Source organism: Pteronotus mesoamericanus, unplaced genomic scaffold (assembly GCF_021234165.1).
Source record: "Pteronotus mesoamericanus isolate MK-2021 breed Mesoamerican mustached bat unplaced genomic scaffold, CSHL_Meso_final contig_169, whole genome shotgun sequence".
Lineage (NCBI taxonomy): Eukaryota > Metazoa > Chordata > Mammalia > Chiroptera > Mormoopidae > Pteronotus > Pteronotus mesoamericanus.
Genome location: NW_026555068.1, coordinates 2,444,121 through 2,465,239, shown reverse-complemented (window position 1 = coordinate 2,465,239; position 21,119 = coordinate 2,444,121). Strand labels below are relative to the sequence as shown.

The 21,119-nt window shown below is 55.4% G+C and overlaps 1 protein-coding gene across 1 annotated transcript in view; it reads left to right on the top strand.

Annotated features, from left to right (window-relative positions):
• The window catches only part of RASA3 (RAS p21 protein activator 3), a 116,545-nt gene that overhangs the window by 93,593 nt on the left and 1,833 nt on the right, over nt 1-21,119 (top strand). The window contains exons 9-23 of the mRNA XM_054565900.1: nt 315-419; nt 2,000-2,156; nt 2,511-2,659; nt 3,422-3,536; nt 4,359-4,433; nt 5,247-5,370; nt 6,754-6,860; nt 7,775-7,852; nt 9,311-9,388; nt 10,461-10,534; nt 11,361-11,467; nt 12,080-12,162; nt 16,092-16,300; nt 17,493-17,596; nt 20,236-20,419. Of these exons, the coding sequence (XP_054421875.1) occupies nt 315-419; nt 2,000-2,156; nt 2,511-2,659; nt 3,422-3,536; nt 4,359-4,433; nt 5,247-5,370; nt 6,754-6,860; nt 7,775-7,852; nt 9,311-9,388; nt 10,461-10,534; nt 11,361-11,467; nt 12,080-12,162; nt 16,092-16,300; nt 17,493-17,596; nt 20,236-20,419 (1,749 nt within the window). The remainder of the gene's footprint in view (nt 1-314; nt 420-1,999; nt 2,157-2,510; nt 2,660-3,421; nt 3,537-4,358; nt 4,434-5,246; nt 5,371-6,753; nt 6,861-7,774; nt 7,853-9,310; nt 9,389-10,460; nt 10,535-11,360; nt 11,468-12,079; nt 12,163-16,091; nt 16,301-17,492; nt 17,597-20,235; nt 20,420-21,119) is intronic.

Here is a 21,119-nt window from a genome sequence, read left to right as displayed (position 1 = left end):
GCAGCCGTTTGCTCCTGTTGCAAAGACAGGAGGCCCCCCTCCCCCGACACCAGCCCAACGGCTCTGCCTCTACCTCCTCTCGTTCCCCATAACCCAGGGAAATGCACAGTTCCATTCCAAAGTCAGTCTGGCTTTGATCTCACCTCTTAAATGTCCTCCATCGGTGTAGATGTCCCTGAAGGCTGACTTGTTGGAACCAAAGACTCCGTCTTGCTCCCGGCCCTCTCAGGGAGAAAGAAAGAACACCGGTGGCAGCTCTGCACCTCCCTCAGTCCTTCTGCAAGAAGGCCTATGTACCAATTGTTGTTTTTCAGAGTTGACCTCTGGAACGCCAGCAACTTGAAGTTTGGAGATGAGTTTCTGGGAGAGCTCAGGATTCCGCTGAAAGTGCTGCGGCAGTCCAGCTCCTACGAAGCATGGTGAGGCGACCGCGTGCCTGGCCTGGCGGCAGTGAGCTGGTGGGTGGAGGGGCAGAAGGACCCAGAGCTGCCTCTTTACAGCCCAAATGCAATGGCACAAGTCAGCTTCCTACCTGGCCGCCTGCCCGGCCATCTATCCTTGTGTTACCATGGTCCTCACTTGCTCAGGCACGGTGACAGTTCAGGTGGGAAATTGCAGGTGGGAGGGCGCCGGAGCAGGTGATCGTGCTGACATCAGAAGTGGTGGCTGGGAGCCTAAAACAGAAGGGTGGGAAGCCCGACAGCTTCCAGAATAGCTCTCTGGGCCCGCTCACTGAGGGCAGACAGCTGGCACGCCTCAGAGCGTCACCGCCCCAGGACCTTTGCCTGCCGTCAGAAGTGTCACCTGGTGAGGAAGGTGTGCAGGGTGCTGCGAGTTTCAGGCAAACCTCCACTGTAATCTGCACATCGAACCCGAGGGGCCCCGACTCTGCCTCACCCTTGTCGCGTATCCCCGAAGACTAAGGTTTCGCTTCCCGTCTCTATTTCTCATTTTTTCTAGGCTATTTTGTATTTAGGCACAAGGACCGGCCTTTGTTTTGTTTCACGTTCAGTTCATAAATCACATCGGTTTATAGTGTATTTCATCACAATGAAGCCACAGGCACTCTGGCCACTAGCGCTCTCATTTCGTGCATCTTCCTTAGCGGGCACACAAGATGGGGAGAAGGTGCAGGTCACACACCATATGTCACATCGCACACCTCCCACCACAGGCCTCGCATCACAACACACGCACTGCACACTGCACACCGTGGCCCTGCATGTCTACAGATGGCACCAGGTGGGTGCATATTTGTGTTGTGCCTGATGGTGGTTTCCTGTCGCCAGGAGACTGATATTCACGTCTTTAATTCCACGAGGACAGTACAGCCCCCAGGTGGGTTCCGGTTCCTGCCGGGGGGAACCGGAGCGGTGCAGCCCTTGGCCGTGGAACCAAGGGTGTGGCGTTCTCCTGGCAGCCCAGGGGACGCCCTGCCCGCATCGCATCTCTGACTGCCTGGCCAGTGAACTCAGAGCAGGCAGGGTTCCCGCAGGGCCATGCGGGCAGGACCGGAGAGAGAAGAGTGGCCTGTTGGAAAACACCCCTGAAGTGACCGTGTGCCTGTGTGTGCAGTGGGTCCCCTTATCCCCAGCACAAGGTGGCCGTCCCCCCTAAGATTGAAAGCTCTACCGCGCGTTCCTTAGACGACTCTCAGTTTGCTCTGCTTATTGCTAGCATTGTCGAGTGTTAATCTCCAGATAATTATCTGCAGAATATCCCTTAACTGTTGCACTCATTTTCCCTCCTTCTCATCCTCCCCTTTTCTTCTGCCGTCCACTTTCCCATCATCGGCTCTGTCTGAGGCTCTGGGCCATCAGCCCCGACGGTGCGCATTCCGTGGGGAGTGTCTGGGTGCCCGGGCCCTGCAGGGGCGTGTCCGCAGAATCGCCTGGCAGCTGCCTCCTGCCTCAGACCCTGACACGGAGCCCTTGACAGGGGGACCAGCCCCAGGAGGTGCTGCCGCCTCACGCCCCCTTGTCCTGTGTCGTGCACCCAGGTACTTTCTACAGCCCCGAGACAATGGCAGTAAGAGCCTGAAGCCAGGGGACCTGGGGTCCCTGCGGTTGAATGTCGTTTACACAGAGGACCACGTCTTCTCCTCCGACTACTACAGCCCGCTCCGGGACCTCCTGCTGAAGTCTGCGGACGTGGAGGTACCCTTGTGGCAGCTGCACCTGTGAACCGAGGCCCGCCCCTGTCTCCTGCCAGGCCCACTCCCTGTCTGGACCTCCCTGCCGCCCCCTGCCCGCGAAACCTGCACAGATCAACCCCCAAATCCACCTTCCACCCCCTTGGTCCCCTGGCCACCCCCTACCCCCGGCCTAGGCCCTGACCACTGGGGGCCCAGCTCCTGGGCTGCCCGCTCCCTCTTGGTGACTTCCCCTGCAGCCTGGCTCCCCGGGGCCTGTTTGGGGCCCAGGAACATGTGTGTCTCCCTCTGCTGGGTGAGGAGGGGTTGTGAGGTGGCTCTGGAAGTGGCCCTCGGGTCATGCAGTACCTCTCTGCAGCCCGTCTCGGCGTCCGCAGCCCACATCCTGGGCGAGGTGTGCAGAGAAAAGCAGGAGGCAGCCATCCCGCTGGTGCGGCTCTTCCTGCACTGCGGCCGGGTGGTGCCCTTCATCAGCGCCATTGCCAACGCCGAGATCCGCAGGACACAGTGAGTGCCGCGGTGACCGCCACCTGGGACCCCTCACATTGCCCCAGGGGGGTCCGGCCTGGTCTCCCTCAGAACATGCCGGAGCACAGAGGTGGGGCAGATAAAGGAAACCGCATAGGCTCAGGTTTTCTTTCAGAGAGACACTTACTGTTTTTGGAAGATGCACCTTTTCTCCCAGAAATCCCAAGGTGCGTGAACAAGAAGGGGGTGAATGAGGCACTAGCTGCCTTAGGAACGGGCTCAGTGTAGTGTTAGGCCCACGTAAGGGGACTGGGTTGCTGTGTCCCCCAAAAGTCACTCCCTGGTTCCCTTGGTTCAGAAACATCCGGGTGCACCCTCGCTGAAAGAGGTTTTAAGAAGCACAACCTGTTCTGTTCACTTCCCTGCCGAATCTCCTGTGCTGACCCGAGTTTTGGTCCTTAGAAACATCCGTCTGTTTGCAAAACACAAGCTTTGAGAAGAGCTTGAACACCATGAACTGTTCCTTCAGATCGGTTGAGGGCAGGGGGCACGTTGCTGGTTTGCTGAATTGCACTGGGCACTGTTTGTGTGGTGGGCTCATCACACAGGCAGGGCTGGGGGCTCAGGACCCCCTGCTGTGAAACCTTGGGCTGGTCTGATGCTCCCCCTCAAACACCTGATGGCTGGTGCGGGTGCGTGTTCTTCTGCATCTGAAGGATTGGCACTTGAGAGGAGGTTCTGCTTTTTTGTCCGCCTTGCTGTTCTGAGGAGACAAAAGGCACCCCTGATGCTGTTTTCCAGGGACCCCAACACCATCTTCCGAGGAAACTCGTTGACATCCAAGTGCATTGACGAGACGATGAAGCTGGCAGGGATGGACTATCTGCACGTCACCCTGAAGCCCACCATAGAGGAGGTGGGCCGGGTCCCCAGGGGCCCGGGGTTCCTGGGCTGTGGGTGAAAGGTCTCCCCAGGGCATTCCACGGGCAGGCAGGCAGGCACACGGAATGCGGGGCATAGGGGTTCGCCTGAAGGAGGGGCTGTCTGTGACGTCAGCTTCGTCCCCAGCTCACCGCGGGGGCCTTCCAGGTGCAGTTCAGAATCTCCCTCATTTTCCCAAGTTAAACAGATGCTTAGGGAAATCTGTTACTGTAAAAACAAAGCCATGCAAGACACCTCTGCCCCACAGAGGGGTGAGCTGTCCACAGATTCTTGAGGCCTGGAGTTTTCTCTAGAGCCCCTGCAGCTGCGGAGACCCTCCCTTCTCACTGTGGTCAGGCACATTGAGAGGAACTGCACGCTTCCGCTCCAGATGACTCAGCGTTTCTTACCTGGACCCTTAATGGGTTATCTGGGCAGGCGTTGCCCCCAGAACAGTTTCATAAAAAACAGGCCCTTTGCAATGTGAGAAAATGTAAAATAGCATTCTGGTTTGGCTGTGCAATATCCTGGCTGCATTTTCAAGTAAGATCGTTGTTCATCTCTATGACACCTGATTCCATGTGAGCTAATGCGTTTCAGCAAAGCCCTGGCCCTCGCAGGAGTGTGGCCTCGCGTGCCGCCCAGGGTCTTCAGCCGCTGGCCCCCCCCTTGTGGCCGAGCGGGGAGCTCGCCGTGGGCGGCTGCCCTCTGAGCACGGCTCACGACGTCTGCCTCCGAGCCGGCCACCACTGCCCTGCGCCGCACCCAAGCTCCTGGAACCTGTCGCACTCACTCCTTGTTGTAATGTTCTTTCCAGATATGCCAGAGCCACAAGTCCTGTGAAATTGACCCTGTGAAGTTGAAAGATGGTGAAAATCTTGAAAACAACATGGTAAGGGGCTCTGGTTTGTTCACTGACACTTTCCAGAGCCAGTCGCCTGTCTTGAGGGTGTTTGGCATGCGGCTGCCTTGGATGCCCTGTGTCAGGGTGGCGTGGGCATGCTTTGCAAGGGCACCCGCAGGAAGCTGAGGTGCGGAAGTTAACTTTAACCTGGTGTCAAGTGGCCAGTCCTGATCACGATTGGCCATCATTCCCTGTGCCCCGCAGCCTCCCCACCCCGCCCACCCCCAGCAAGGCAGCCTCGCCAGCCTGATCAGCCTCCCAGCCCCCCTTTTCCCTCCTCTCAACAAACACAGGTCCCAAAACTGGCCACCCCCGGCTGTGCCCAGAGCTGTTTCTCAGAACAGCAAAACTCCCTGATTTTGACATTTCACCCCAGTGTTTTAGTCTTTTTAATGATTTCTTCATCCAGATCATGCTATGTCTTTGTCATGCCTTTAAAAAAAAAAAAAAATCTCACCTGGGGAACTTACATTTCAGTGAATTTAACCTTTGTTTAGTTAATGAGGCCAGGTGTAGAGGAGGGGAACACGATGTGGCTTTTCCCCACACTCCAGAACCCCAATTATTTGTACCATATGAATTGCTATAACTACCCAGTACATATTTTAAGAGAGGTTGTTTTTTAATTGTGATGGGAATCGTGCCTGTTGCTGCCACGGCTCCCCTTGGCTGCCCTGAGCCAGGCCCCGGCCTCTGGGCTCGCTCCCTTCCCCGGGGTGGCTCTGGTGCTCCATGCAGCCTGGGGAGGGAATCAGGTCCAAATAGGCACCATTGGGGTGTCCCACCCACGTCTCATTGCAGGAGAACCTGCGGCAGTACGTCGACCGCATCTTCAATGTCATCACCAAGTCGGGGGTGAGCTGCCCGACTGTCATGTGTGACATTTTCTTTTCCCTGAGAGAGGCGGCTGCCAAGCGCTTCCAGGGTGAGTCCTCTGTGGACACGCTTATGCCAGCAGAAGACACCTACAGGCCCTCACCGGGTGGTTCCCTTTCTCTGTGCTGGATGCCTCAAAGCAAAGAGGGGACGGGTCTGAGCCCCTGTGAAGGCGGTCCTAGCGTAGCCGTGGGGCCAGGGCTCAGGGGTCAGTGCCTGGACGGCACCCCTCTCCGCCTGTGTCCAGCCGGGCAGTGCCCCTAGTCCCTGCCTGCACTTGCGCCAGGGTGCACAGGGCTCCAGCCCCGGGCGGAAGGCGGCTGGCCGAGTTTTGTCGCAGTGGACTACTTGGGACAGAGTGTTAAGTACCCGGGCCTGGTCACTGCAGTCAGAGAAGCCGCCCTCCCAGGTGGTCCTTGCAGTGTCTCCCCGCGGTCCACTGTGGTGCCAGTTGGCGCTCTGTGTCAGCTAACTCTGCCCAGCTGCATTTTCAAAAAAGATAGGATGAGCCCTTTGGGGAGCTGGGATTGCAAGGGTCCTGGGGATGAGCCCTCTCTTTTCAATCATGCTGATTCCCTGGGGAGGCCCCCGGAGCTATCATGGCAAGGCAAAGGCATCCAGCCCTGGCGGGAAGGGCCAGGGTAACCAAGGACCGGGATGCCCAGCACTCGCCGGCTCAGACCAGGTCTTGGAAGCATGAGAAAAGGGCCTCTCAGTCCCTGGCCCCTGGCTGGTCCAGAAAGCACCATCCCTCACCCCCTTTGTCGATCCCTGGGAGCCCATGAATCCGCTCAGGTGTGACCTGCTGCCTTGGAAAAGTGCTGAAACTTCGGCCTCTAAGTGCCGAGGGCAGTCCCTGTGGCCCAGACAGAGGCCCCAAGGTGAGGCCCAGCCCTTTCCTTCCACCTGCCGGGGCAGCTCAGCCGCCTCCCGCAGTGGAGCTGGACCAGGACTTCCGGCTTCCAGAGAGCTGGGGCTGCTTCCAGGACCGAAAAGCATCTGCAGAGTCTGGGACAGGCAGTTGCCAAGCACACCAAGCGTCTGGTCCCTTTCGGAATGAGGTGGAAGTAAATAAATAATAAACCATATCCTCCCATCCCAGGTGTGAGTAAACCGCCCAGTAATCAGTCTTATCCCTGTAAGGCCACTAGGGCCTGGTGAGCAGGTCACGTCTGTGACAGCCCAACTGGCAGACAGTGTTGAGCTTTTAGTAATGGAGAGGGAGGGAGAGATGGAGACAGATGGAGAGAGGTAGAGAGACCAAGAGAAGGATCAAGACCGCGGGGTCAGGAGAGGGCTGCAGGCCCGCCCCTCTGCCTCCAGGAGACCCCCGGGAGCAGCAGAGGCTCAGTGTCACGGGCCCTGGCCCTGTCCGCTGCTGTCATCTGCAGAAAGCCCGTCTGAGTTGGCTCTCTCTGTGCTTTGGCTACAGATGACCTGGACGTGAGGTACACGGCTGTGAGCAGCTTCATTTTCCTGAGGTTCTTCGCTCCTGCCATCCTGTCCCCCAACCTCTTCCAGCTCACGCCTCACCACACAGTAAGTCAGAGCATCGGTCCCTGTAAACTGGGAAGCCAGCCCTCCCGCTCCAGCAGGTGACGTTGGGCTCAGGCCCCTCCCTCTTTGCCAGGCGTGTGGAGGTGGCAGAGACGACCGTGCCATGGTAATCGGGTTGTGAACATGCCACATGCCCTTAACTTCTTTAACTATGAGAAGGGTTAGCGACTCTCCTAAGTTGTCAGTTCAAACATGGATGGTGTGACCAGGTTTTAACTGCTGACTACTATTATGTTCTCTCTCCCTCCATGGGAAGAATTATCTAGTGTGTATTCAGTCATTTATTCAATCAATCAACAAATGTTTATTGAGCACCCACTATGTGCCAGCCACTGAGCTTTCATGGAGCTGACGGTAGTGATGCATCAGCAAAAAGGGTGCCAAGTGGGGACAGTGCTTGGCGGAAAGCCCAAGGTGAGGGAATTCGAGGGTGATGGGCTCATTGCTGTTTTTGTTGCTTTTACGTTAAACTCCCAAACCAGGTGAAGTTAAGAGAGATGACCTGGGAGACACAGAGGTGGGCACAGTAACTGGATAGGGATGCTGCTAAGTTCAAGACGTTCCTTTTGCACGTTGTGTCCAGAATGGTTTCTAGCAGTTCTTTTCACACATTACCATTTGGGAAGCCATCCAGCACTTTGCAGAAATAGTAGGGCCTGGGGTGGCCTGAGACCCTGCTTTTTTAGCAACTCGTAGACCACACAGAGTAGAAGGCTCTAGATGAACTTTTCCACATCCAGTGTTTGCATGCTTATTGTTCATCCACAGGCAATATGCGTGTGCTATGCAGCTTTTAGGTTGTGTCACTCATTTTGTTGGCTATGTAATTCTGGCCTCGATCACAACATTTCTGTAAAACTTCAACAAAACTTGCATTTCTTTTTCCCATCTGACAGGACCCACAGACGTCTAGGACGCTGACACTTATCTCAAAGACTATTCAAACTCTTGGCAGCTTATCCAAGTCAAAGTCTGTAAGTCACTATTTAATCATCTTGTTTTAAACGTGAAAGAAAGAGTGTGTAATCGCATTAAGAGATTACAAGGATAAAGAACAATAGAACCAGCCAGGCTTCACCCCAACAAGCATAGGAGGTAGAACATTCCGGCACTGGCCAGCACCTCTTTACACTGCTAAGCTGTGAAACTTTGCTTTTTGAGGAGAAAAGTAGGATGGTACGCGGTATGTTACTGTCACCTGTAGGCTGGCAAACATGTCCACTCCTGTGTCTGGATTCAGAGGCTGAGTCCCCACAGTGCAGTGAGTCTGTTGCTGCCTGGTGACAGAGGGTCTGGCCACACACAGCCAGCTGCACTCCCCTTTCTGTCCCTGCGCTTTGTGCTCATTTTACCCCTTTTGGTGACAAATTTGCATCTCCTCTTCATTGTTGCTCACTTCAGATTGGATTCGGGTGCCGAGGGTGCCCTGTGGGTTGGCCCTAGACTCCGCGGCCCCTAGAACGAGCCTCATGACTAGCAGTTTTGAGGATGCTGGGAACTAACATGTGCAGATAGTGATGTGGGGAGCAAGGTGGCGTGCTCCCTGGGGATGGAGCCGGAGGCTGGTTCCAACCATGGTCCGGCTGACCCAGGTGCAGTGAAGCCCTCCCTTCTGTCTGGAACGGGTTAAGCAGTGACCCACAGAAGCCACACCAGCCCGCCTCCTTGTGTTCTTTGTGGGGCCATGAGTAAACAGCCCCATCGCTGCTGGCAAGTGCTGACCCTTTGGGGTCAGCGCTTGGCTTTCGGAATCAGGGTAAAGCCAGAGGTGTGCGGTGGTTGAGGGGCAGCCTGACGTGCACCAGTCGCTTGCTGCTGCCAGTCAGCCCCAGTTTTTGTTGGCTGGAAATTCACATCAGCAGGCACCTGCCGGGTCAGGGGTCTGCATAAAACCTGCCTCGTTTTCAAATCCAGAAATAGCAAAGTGACCTAAATATGAAAACAGTGCTGAATGGGCTGGGCGTCTGGAATAGCTGCTGAAGGCCCTCCTGAGTGCCTGCACTTTGCCCCGACCCCTGCCCGTACCCCACGGCTCACAGACGAGGCTCCATCGCAGTACCCATGTCTGTGTGCAGTGTGAGCTTTGTGGACCCGGAGCCCAGATGTTAGTGACCACACAGGGAAGGGTGTTGAGCCATTTGTGACAAAGAATTCACCTAAGACCCCCCCACCCCATACAATTAGCTTTGAAAAACACCACTGGAGTGGGGGTCATCTCCTGTACAGGGTTTAGCCTGCTGCTGTGATTTCAGGTCTGTTGTATGCGGGCTAAACTTCTGGGGCGGCACTTGCAGCCCCGGCGAGACCTAACCCCTTCCCTTGGCTTAGTCACCGTAACTGAGGCTTGTCATAGCCCATGCCTGTAGTTTTTAGATTTGGGTCGCAAGCCAAGAGACCTGTAGGCCTTTGTTAAGTGAGCTGTTTCATTTTAGGCCAGCTTTAAGGAATCCTACATGGCTGCATTTTATGAATTCTTCAATGAGCAGAAATATGCAGATGCAGTAAAAAATGTAAGTACCGACATCAATTAACATAGACCTACCCCCCCCATTATATGTTGTTTCTAAGAAACAGAGTTGCTTTTATTAAATATTGAGTTTAAATTTGAATAACGTAAACTAGATCATTCGCCATTTGAAATGGTTCGGACTGTTCGGTCCATTCACAGTTGGGCGACCGCCCTTCCCCTCTGGGTGCCAGGGCTTCCCCCGCCCCCCCGCCCCCAGGGGCAGCTGGAAACGCCTCCTGCACTGTCTTCTTTGGAATCTGACTTGGGGATCCTCACCATTTTCATGTCTAAATTCTTTCTCTAAGTGATTGAGCATGACACCTTCAAAGACTATCTCCTTCTTTCGTTCCACAAACTCCCGTGTCCTGCCAGTCCAGCCTCCTGCTCCTGGTGCCTCAGAGTCATGGAGCCCAAGGACCCCAGACCCAGAGTTAAGGAAGCGTGCTTGGGGAGAAACTACTCTGGATCCTAAAGCTTTTTCCTTCTATTTAGAAGCAATCATACTTACTGTTCAGAAATAAACCATGACCTAGAAGGGAAGGAAGGGAGAGGCGCTGAGGGCAGGCCACCAGTTGAGGGGAGGAATCCAGACAGGCCGTGGGACAGCTGAATTGAGCAGGGAGCCCAGGCCCCAACCCCCTGCAGCACAACCACAGGGCAGGGCTCTTGGGAGATGAGGAGGGCCGGAAGGAGAGCCTGTGCTGCTACATGTTCCACGAGCGAGGCATTCTCAGTTCACCCGAGAGAGAGCAGGTAGACCCCAGGCATTGCCTGAAGCCTGGCAGCCTTCCAGGCCAAGTAACAGCCGGGGTGCAGTGAAACTTTCCCTGGAGGAGCCCGCGGGAGGCTGGGATTGGGCTGGAAGCTTCTTAGCCCCAGTGGAGACTAGTACAGAGTCCCCACAATTCTCAAAGGAGAACCCACTGCTGTGGCACCTGCTTTCCCGAATCGTCTCTCTCTTCTGGTGTCATAAAGGGATGCGAAGCATTCTGTGGCATCATTTACATGTGAGAATGTGTATATTCAAGGATGCTATTTCCCCTTTTAATAATCTGGTTTCTTTCCCACTTCAGTTCTTAGATTTGATCTCGTCCTCTGGAAGAAGAGACCCCAAGAGTGTGGAGCAGCCCATCCTGCTTAAGGAAGGGTAAGGCTCGCCAGCGCCACTGGGCAGCCCCGGGAGGATGCGGGTGGCCGGGCGCCTGCACCCTCGGGCCTGGTGGTCTCCCAGGCAGAGGCAGCCCAGATGCTGTGGGGCTGTTGAGGCCCAGGAGAAGCGCGCTCTTCGTCCACCATTCTTAAACCCCCCCCCAAGACTGTACCCAGGTCCTGTCTAAATGTGGAATTTATGTTCATTTCTCTGTGCCTATTCTCTGCCGAATTTGCAGTGGAGAAGCACCTGTCATTGGGAGGAAAGGGGAATAAGAGACTGAATGACCCTTGAATAGCCAGGCGTTCATGCACAGTTGGCTCACTCACACCTGAGGCCCCTCATCAGCCCCTCGTTCCTGAAGCACCTGTCAGGAGACACTAAAGCATAGTACCTGCCAGGGAGCAAGTGCTCCACATCGGGTCTTTGCCTTCCAGAACACACCTGCGTGGCTCTGTGAGCCTGCTGCCAATGCTTTCTCTTTAAGAGCCTCTTGTCAGTATTTACACTGTGGGAGATGGGGAGGGGGTGGCTGCTTTGGTGGGTGTTTAATAGACCCACAGTCATCACTAGCTTGTTATTTAAAGTTAATATCAGCACAGGGGCTGAACTTTCCTAAAGCCGAGACATTGGCCTTTTAATTGTTTAATCCTGTCACTTGGAAATAAAGTGAGAAGATACTGAAAATCCACAATCTGCAACATGTATCACAGATACAAAAGTGGCGAGTTATTTTGACTCTGGGCGCAGGACGGGGCGAGCCATGCGGAACATGCCCTGCGCCGTAGGCTGTTCACCCACCCCCATGTCCTGTTCACGGCAGGTTCATGATTAAGAGGGCACAGGGACGGAAACGCTTTGGGATGAAGAATTTTAAGAAAAGGTGGTTCCGCCTGACAAATCATGAATTTACCTACCAGAAGAGCAAAGGTAACAAGAAAAATTTGCCTTTTCCTTCTTTTCACATACCTTTATTCTGAGGGACCAGAGCCTTGTTTAAGCCCCGGGTGGGGGTCTGCTTTTCTGGGTTGAAACTAAGCGCAGAGAAGGTGTGTTCTCCGAGTGAGCAGTTTCCTTGAACAGGAGAGCAGGGAGCCAGCCACGAGGGTGGCCCGGCGGGGCGCGGGGTGGGGGCAGGCATGTCCCACCCCCGGTGTCGGAATCGGGGTCTCACAGGGTAGTGGTGGTTTTGTCCTATTTTGGTTGTGTTCTCCTGGGTCTGAGATGCCTCAGCTTTAGATGAGAAAGTAATTTCTCCCCGTGAAAATGTGGGAACATGGTCCCTGTGTGACGAGTGGCTTTAGTGTCGTGATGGGCGCAGGCACTAGGTGGTGTTGGGAGCGAGAGCATGAAGCTCAGTCGTCCTGTGGACACAAAGCACCCGTCTCCAGGACGTCCTTGACCTCTGCCCCTTGGCGCCCCTAGCCTGTGGCCTGTCAGTGTCTAAGCCTTCTCCCCTGAGGAAGGGAGACCCTAGTGCCTCCTCCCAACCCAGCATCGACCTCTGGGCCCGCCCCTCCGCTAACCCGTCTGCCTCTACAGGAGACCAGCCTCTCTACAGCATTCCCATCGAGAACATTCTGGCAGTGGAGAAACTGGAGGAGGAGTCCTTCAAGATGAAAAATGTGAGTGCACCCTCTCCAGGCGCTCTTCCTGGGCTACCCCTTTCCTCTCCCACTAACAACCTGCCCCTGCTTCTCCTCTCGGGGCCGCACATCCCCTGGCTGTTCACGAAACACTGTGATTTTGTTTCTGAACCTTGGAGCAAAGCGGCCTGGCTCTCCCTGCCCGGCCGGTCAGGGCAGGCACAACCTGCCAGAAGATGGCTTCCCTGGTGGCTTTGCGACTGAGTGCAGGGCTGCTGCTACAAAAGCCAGTACTCAAGAGGCAGGTCCTGATGTTAGGAAAGCGGTTTATGTGCAGAGGCTGGCCACCTGGAAGATGGGGGACTCGTGTCTCAAAGCCCGTTGCCATATCTCAGTGGTGGAAGAGGTGTTTATAAGGAGGGGGAGGGGAACAAGACAAGGAGATCAAGGGAGGAGCTTGAAAAGTTCTCTATGTGCAGATGAGTCCATTCCGATAAGGCACCTGATGGCCTGGCGCGCCTCACCCTGGCTCTACATCACCCTGGCTCCTTGTCATCCTGGCTCCGTGGTTGGTCAGCAGATCTCCTGGAGCTGGGATGCCTGAAGGTCAGGGTCTGTAACTTTTGTAGTGAGTTCCTAGGATTCTTATACAAACCTGCTGTTCATCTACAAGCTGCATACTAGTCATGGTCAGCACTTAGAGAAACAATGTCAAAAGATTGGTGGGGTGGGTTACAATTTCCCACCATTACAATGTCCACTGTTACAGCTCCAGGGTTCGAGGGACCCTCTGTTAAAGGACAGGAGGGACAGTCTCTGGGACCACGTGGAATTTCTTTGAAACTTTTTTATTTTGATCTAGTTTTGAACTTACAGAAAAGCTACAAGACTAAAACAAGGACTTCCTATGTTCCCTAACCTGGTGTCCTGTTTGCTGAGCACATTCCTTCATTCTGTCCCCTTATTGATCTCCATGTATGATGTATGCATTTTTTTCCCTGGACCATATAAATATCAGTGTATTTCCTAAAAACAAGGACATTTATATACCCTCATACAGTTCCCAGAGTCAGGACACCCAGTACGGATGCAATAGTACTACTAATCCACGGTGCTTGTTTAAATTTTGCCAGTTATCCCACTAACATTCTTTATACTGTTTTTCCCCCCAGCTGGCATGCAATCTAGGGCCACACGGTCTGTTATTTCTCAGTTGTCTCCTTAATCTGGAACATTCCTCAGTCCTTACCCCTGTGTCATGGCCTTGGCATTTTTGAAGCATACAGGCCAGTTTCTGTGGACATCCCTCAGTTTGGGTGTGTCAGGCGGTCTGTGGGGTTTGTTCGGGTCACATGTTCCTTCGGGAATCCCAGAGGCACCCTGGGCCGCCTGGTGCATCCTATCAGGAGGCGTGGCGCATAGTTGACCAGTGATTCATGGGGAGACACACTGAACTGAGCGTGTCCTGTGCCTCCCACGTTCTTCCCCATCCACGATGGCTTTCGCGGTCCGTCTGTCATCCCGTCACTACTTTTTGTCGGCTTTCTCCTGTGCACGGCTTTCCCTTCTCCCCCCAGGGAAGGCCGATTCATTGCTTTGTTAGGACTGTAAGGACTCCCAGGGCCCCATTTTATTCAGGGGCTGGAGTCTCGTTGCCGCGGGCGGACGGCCTGTTTCTTCCGCAGAGCATGCCGGCCATTGCACTCTGCCTCTCTGTATCCAGCAGCATTTCCTCGCCCAGCAGGCCCTGCAGTAGACGCCAGGCTCTCAGTTTGTGGAACAGGGCCTCAGGTCAGGGTCTGTCCTCGGGAGTGGACAGGGGATGCGCCCCATGCTCTTCCCTCTCCTCTTGTGCCTGCTTGCCTCTCACTCATTGGGGCAGCTCAGTGGACCAGTATTCAGTAGGTGCCCAAGGCCACTCTGGGTCTGTGGGGAACACTGTAGATCTGTTTTGGCTGAGCCAGGGCTGAAGAGTCACAAGGTGCTTATGCCTCTGTCTGGGTCTGAGATCAGCTCCCCAGCCTGCCGGACAGACGGAGATGGTGGCCCCGCCCTGGACACTCAGCCAGTGGACAGCAGCTCCTGTGAGCCCTGCCTTGTTTTTTTTAACTCGATTCCTCATCCTTTCCCAGGACTGTTTGAGGCCATTTCTTGGGCAAGCAGATGGCCCCGTGGCAGATGTGGGTTTTTTCCTCGGACCCCAGGGATGTTCACACCATCGTACCTGCTCCAGGAGCTGGAAGGCCCGCCTCCTTTGCAGGCGGCTTCGCGTAGGGTGTCTGTACCCCGCCCTCTTTGGGACGGGCCTGGGAACGCAGCTGGCGGCATTCTTAGACGTCCACGGAAGGGCGCAAGTGTGGAAACTGTCCTGGAAGCATCTGTGCGCTGTTTTGGTCCATCAGGCCCTTAATTTAGGTTTAGAATAATTCCCTAATTTTAGCATTGTTTATTCATCAGCCTGTTTTTTCCTGTTGCCTTCCTCAGAGCCAGCGCCCCATGACACTAACCACTAGGCTAATGTCCTTGCCATTTGAGAGATACGTTTGAAGGTTTGCTGTGTTCTGAGCCCTGTTGCTGGGGCCCACCTGCCGGAGCAGTCAGGGCAACACCGCTCCTTCCGGGGGCTCTCCTCCCCAGGGCACTGAAGCCACGCACAGATCCGCGCAGTCTGAGGCCTGTGCAACAGTGCTTGTGTGCGCCAGGCGGGGCCGGGTGGCCATTCTCTCAGGAACGTGGACTCCCAACTCCTTTTCCCAGAATCCATCAGCTCCCGTTCCTTCCTCCCATCGGTGCACACCCCCGCCCCTTAGGAAAGGCCACTGTCATCGTTCTTTGCCATCCTGACTCCCGGCCTCCCCTCATGCCCTCTGACAAGCCCAGCCTGAGAGCCCCCCAGCCCTGCCTGCCCACCTCCCCTGTTCACCCCCTTCTGTGTGCAGCTGGTCTGCGCCTGCTGGGAGCACCCCACCCTCCCGGATGCTCAAGAGCCTTTGCCCCTATTGTCTCTGCTGTCCCAGGACCTGTGCACCTTCTGTCCCTGCTGCCCAGGGCACGTTCCATTCCTGCTTTCCCCACTCAGCTTGATTAGCTCTTAATTGTCGTCTGATCTCAGCGGGAGGGTTGTTTGGAGCATTCTATACGGACCTGCCCCCAGATAGGCTGTACCCTTACTAGGCCGCTTGCGCTTTGTGTTCACTTTACCTTGGTGGCTGGAAGCTCGCAAGGGCGGAAACTCTGCCCTCACTGTGTCCCCAGGACCTGGCACAGTACCCAGTACTCAGGAGTGTTTGTTGAATGAATAATAAATATGAAAGGCTGTGGAAGCTCTGAGAAGCCTCCTGGAGGAAGTGACACCTGCCTGGAATGAGGAAGGAGAGTCCCCAGGGTGGTCAGTGTCGGGGGGAGAGGGGCCTCTCAGACAGAGACAACAGCATGTGCCAAAGCTTTGAGCCAGATCTGGGGATGAGGACAGGAAGGTGGGCAAGATGAGCTCTGATGGACCTTGCACAGAACCCCAGCTTAAAAAATAAGGGGACCCAGAGGAACCCGTCCTTTTGTGCAGCAGCCACAGTCAACTTCAGGAGGTCCCACAGCCGAGACAAGCAGTGCTGCTCTTCTGCTTTTCGCATGGAGACCCCTGACGCCCCAGGAAAGAAAGTGCCTTGGCCAGGCCTTGGGGGGCCAGCTGAGTCCCATCGGCCTTCCTAGTCCCCCGTGGCTCCTGCTGCTCCTGTGTGCTTCAGGGGGAGTGCTTCAGCTTCTGTTTTCAAGTTCGGGGAGAGCAGAAAGCCCTTTGCACTCCCTGCAGCCACTGGACTTGCTGGGCCTCTGGGTCAGCTTCAGATCCTTTGCTGTAGTGACTGGGCTTGTAGGCATGGAAAATAATGACCCTTGTGGCCCAGGCGGGAGATAATGACCCCCGTGGCTCTTGCTGGGCAGTCCCCCGAGCCCATTCTCCGTGTGCTCAGATGTTCCAGGTCATCCAGCCCGAGCGAGCGCTGTACATCCAGGCCAACAACTGCGTGGAGGCCAAGGCCTGGATCGACATCCTCACCAAAGTGAGCCAGTGCAACAAGAAGCGCCTCACCGTCTACCACCCGTCCGCCTACCTCAACGGCCACTGGCTGTGCTGCAGGGCCTCCTCAGACACGGCCCCCGGCTGCTCCCCCTGCACTGGGTAGGTCTGTGCCTTCCTGGCTGCCCAGGGCAGCCAAGCGCAGTTACCTGGCTTGTGCGCCCTTTTGGTCAAGGGGTCAAATTGGGGCCAAAATGCAGTCCTCACCCACTCAGCAAACTGCACACGTGCAGGCTGGGTCTCCAAGGCTGTTCTCTAAATGGTCCAGGAGCCTCCGCCCCAGGGAGCTCCCGGCCCATCCTCATGAAGACTCTGTGCAGACTGACAGGAGCTCCGAGCCTTTGTGGGTTCTCCTGTCCCTCCTGGGGGTCAGAGCCATCCTTGGGGAGTGGCGGGGCAATGGAGGAGGGGAGTCCGTGGAGAGAGAAGACCCCCAGGGGCAGGTCTTACTGTCCTGTTTCTTCTGAGAGTCTGGAAGTATTCTGCCCGCCTGATTACACCCGCTTTGATTTCTCCAAATTTCACCCCATCCATTCCCCTCAGACCCCCCTGGCAACCGAGCAGCCCTTCTTGCCCAGCCCCCCGTTAGCCGGGCCCGCTGAAGGTCATTAGAAACTCACCTCCAGCATCCTGGAAGGAGGCCTGGTGACTCAAGCTTGGCCAGTCCCTGTGTCCCATGTGACTTGTGAAAACAGCAACGACTGCTGTCTGTCATGGCTCTGGATGTGACAGATCCCCCAAAGCTCTTGGGAGGTGGGCATAAAGAATGCGGCTTCACAGACAAAGAAATTGAGACTGGGGATGCGTCCCTGCTGGGTCCCACACAGGATCTGTGACTGAGCCCCCTTCCTGTCTCTGCTGAGTGCCGGGTGCTCTGTCTGGTGGGAGGGACACTGCTGTTCCTTTGGGCATAGCCTCAGGAAAGAGAGGGGACCTGCTTGTCCCTACCTGGGGCAGCCAACTGACCCTTCAGGGCTCATGACCCACGTGCACCTGTCAGGGCTATTTTTATTCCTGGTCATTTTTTGTCACAGCAAAATAAAAGTCTGCCTTGTTTGCTCACTGTCCCGGCAGGTCTGTGGGTACTGAGGGACCGCCAGTCTCCCAGACTGTGGATGGTCGCTTCTCAGTGTTTGTGGATTATTTCACAAACCACACACAAATACCCCAGCCCCAGTCAGGGATAAGTTCAATGTTGGATCACTCCATTGTCTTTAGTGATCGGTCTTTAAAAAAAATCAGCATCAGGATTAATGGCATTGTGCATTCCATTCTCCTCACTGTGTTCGGGCAGCGGCCTCCCAGCAAACATCCAACTGGACATCGACGGGGACCGGGAGACGGAGCGCATCTACTCCCTGTTCACCCTGTACATGAACAAACTGGAGAAGATGCAAGGTAAGGACAGGAGTGGTCCCGCCTCTGTCACACAGATCGCAGGCAGCTGTGGGGACGCCCGGCCTGGGTCCTGTGACACAGGGGGCTTTCCGCAGACATGACTCAGGGAAGCGCAAGTGGTCCTCGTGGGTTTGTGCTTCGTTTTATTGCGAGTCCCAGGGACACGTTTTCATCAGCGTCAAGGGAAGGCCCTGCACTAGCAATCAGATTGCCACTCTCTGAAGGCACATGGGGTGGTTCGCGTTTTTTAGCAACAGAATAATTTTAATTAAAATACATATATTGCATAGTTAATAGACTACAGTATAGTGTAAACCTAACTTTGTAGCACTAGGAAACCAAAAAACTAGTGTGACTCATTTTATTGCAATACTTGTTTTATTGTGGTAGTCTGGAACTGAACCCGCAATATCTCCAAGATGTGCCTGTAAACCCCTCTGAGCCTCCATGCTCTACGTGTGATGTTATTGTTTATAGCTTTCTGAAGACGTCTACTTGGGGGACAGTGTAGTCCTTGGGACCATGGATGGTCAGCACAAATCACCCGATTGTAACTGTTCCATCGTCTAGCGTTGCATCTTGTTCCTGGGCTGCTTTATAAAAGTGTATCAGCCGCCTTGCTGAAATCAACGTGCACACGCTCTGGGCATTGCCCTAAGTCTTGGTTTCATAAACCTTGTTGTAGAGGAAATGCAGTGAGTGGGTGCTTATTGCAGTCCATTCTAGCTGATGTTGGTTTTAGTTTCTCCTCTCTGGGCTTAGCTTATAATCTATTTATTATCATCGGTACTATTCTGTTCAAGAATTTTGTGTCTGATACAGGGTTTAGGGTCTCTCTTCCTGGTCTCAGCCGTTAACACGACTCACCCGTCCTGAGTCCCCGGGCCTCCTCCAGGGTCTGGGCCTCTCCCAGGTCACCCGCAGCACCCACCTGTGCAGAGCACACTTTCTGGTGCCCTGGGACGGGATTCTCCCAAGATGGAGAGGCCTCGGTTCAGAGCCAGCTTGGCACTCGCTGTGAGACAAACCAGGCAAGCCATGCACCGGGCAAGCCTTGATCCCCGTTCTGTGACCTGGCGCAGAAATGCCTCCAGCCCCCTTGGGTTCATCTGAGGAGTGAATGAAATAGACTCCGTGGAGCAGTGAACACAGCCCAGAGCAGAGGAGGGCTGGGTCCCAGCAGTCTGCGCCCTTCCCTGTGTCTCTGCCACCGTTGTCCCTCCTGTCAGGGCCTTTGGCGATTCTTCCTCTGCATCCAAACTACAGATGAGAAGGATCTTTCAGGTTCTTGTTTTTTTTTTAACGAGCTTCACAAACATTTGCTTATTCAGGTCTTAGCTCTCTTGACCCGGTGACTGTGATGTTCCTTTGCCTCTGTCCCCTCCCTCTGTCTTTATGACAGTAGCAGCCACAGCTCACGCTTCTGCTGGGCCCGGGCCAGGAGGCTCACTGGGTGCCGGTGCGCCCATTTCCCCGGAGGGCTGACTGAGGCTCTGGCACTGAAGGAGCCTGCCCCGAGCAGGCAGTTACAGGCAGTGGCTCCAGGGAGGAAATGCAGGGCCTCCGGCTCCAGAGGCCGTAACGCAGTGCTTCACCAAAAAGAGGGAAAGGCCGGGCTCGCACTCGATGCTCCAGGGGCCCATGGACTCCGCTCCCCTCTCCCCCTCCTCCTCTTCTTCACTCTGTTACCCTTCATGTTTAGAGCCCTTATTCTTCCCATGGCACACTCCCTTTTCCTTTGAAAGTTTATATCGTTTCCATTTTCCTTTGCACAGATTTGTGATTTTTTAAATTAGAATCAAGAGATTTCCCCTGAGTAGGACATTAAGACAGTAAAGTGGACACCAGAGCTTCTGTGATTAATGAGCAAATAATATGGATGAGGGCGAGGAGCCCTCTTGGTGCTGGCTCACCTGCGCCAGGTACCCTGCAAAATGCATGTCCTCCCGCCTGGTCTCTCTGTTGTCCTGGGGCATAGAGCCCAACATAGGTGTTTGGGGGCACATAGGAGGGACCTGGACCAGGTGTCTGGGGACCAGAGGGGGGCTGCTCCAGTTCAGGTATTTGGATGCTTCCTGCAGACTACTAAAGGCTACAGCGCAGTCTTCAAGCAGGAGGGAGGTGCCCATGAGGTTACCTGCTGAGCAGGTGGGGTGCTGGGAGTCTTAGGAAACTCCTAGCACAGGCTGGCTGAGAGGTGACGCACTCGAGCTCATCTCCCCAGACTGACTATGTGTGACCACACGGGCCCTTGAGCCAGCCCGGCCCAGTGTCCAGAGCCCACAGATACCCACTGTTCTGGCTTGGTGAGCTGGTGGGGCATGGATGGATGGAGGCTGCCCAGGAGAAGGGCTGGTCAGAGCGGGGGCTGGGGCCCTGGCGTTTGGGACACTGGACCCTCAGAAGCCCAGTTCCTGGGCCCCGGCTGCCCAGCCCTGCAGGCTTTTCCAGCGCTTAGTATTGGCCAGGCGGGCCTCTCGGTATTGGCTGGACAGGCGGGAATGGCTCCTGTTTCTGAGTGCGTTTGCGTGTGAATGATCGGCTTTTTGCTGAGGAGGCTGCTGAGGAGGAGTCTAGGGAGCAGCTGGTCTGGGTGCTTACACTCGCACTGACCTCCCGCCCTGTCCCCGGCGATGCAGAGGCCTGCGGGAGCAGATCTGTGTACGACGGCCCAGAGCAGGAGGAGTACTCGACCTTCATCATCGACGACCCCCAGGAGACCTACAAGACGTTGAAGCAGGTCATTGCCAGGGTCGGGGCCTTGGAGCAGGAGCACGCCCAGTACAAAAGGGACAAGTTCAAGAAGACCAAGTATGGGAGCCAGTGAGTATGGTGCCCGGTGACGTGGGAAGTCTCAGCAAGGGTGTGGGAAGAGACTGTGGCGAGATCCGGCGAAGACGAGGGAGTCGGGCCTGCCCTAGAGCCACCCGCGTGCGGCGTGGGGACTGTGCAGGCTTCCTGGCTCCTCAGAGCAGGGCCTCACTTTACTCCCCAGGGTGCCCCGGGCGGTGTCCTGGGGCAGCGCCTCCTCTCCTCCTCTGCTCCTGCCTCCTGACTCTCCTGTCCTTTCTGCCTCCCCTGCTCATTCCCTTCCAAAATTAGGCTTTCCTGGGCCAGCAAGCCTGCGCCCGGCAACTTCTGCACCTTTTCCTTCTCTTTGGAGGCCAGCTCTGGACTGGTCTTGTGAGGAGGGGTGGGGGTGCCAAGACTGCAGACTCAGCCAGGCTGCCTGCGCCCCTCCTGCCCCCTGCTGGCCTTGAGCCCACAGACAGTTCAACCAGCCTGTGTGCCTCCTTGCTGCTCCAAGAACGGAGGGTAAGGAGAGCCTCGCCAACTGGTGGGACATTGGATTAAATTACGTCACGAGTGCATTGCACACACTGTGCACACACTCTGTGCACACGCCTGTGTGTGAGCACATGACCTACACACTGTGACCAGGGTCACAGTGGTGCTTCCACAGATGGCTTTAGGCTAATTCTTTCTTCCTTGGGCCACCTATACTTCTCATATTTATTACAAA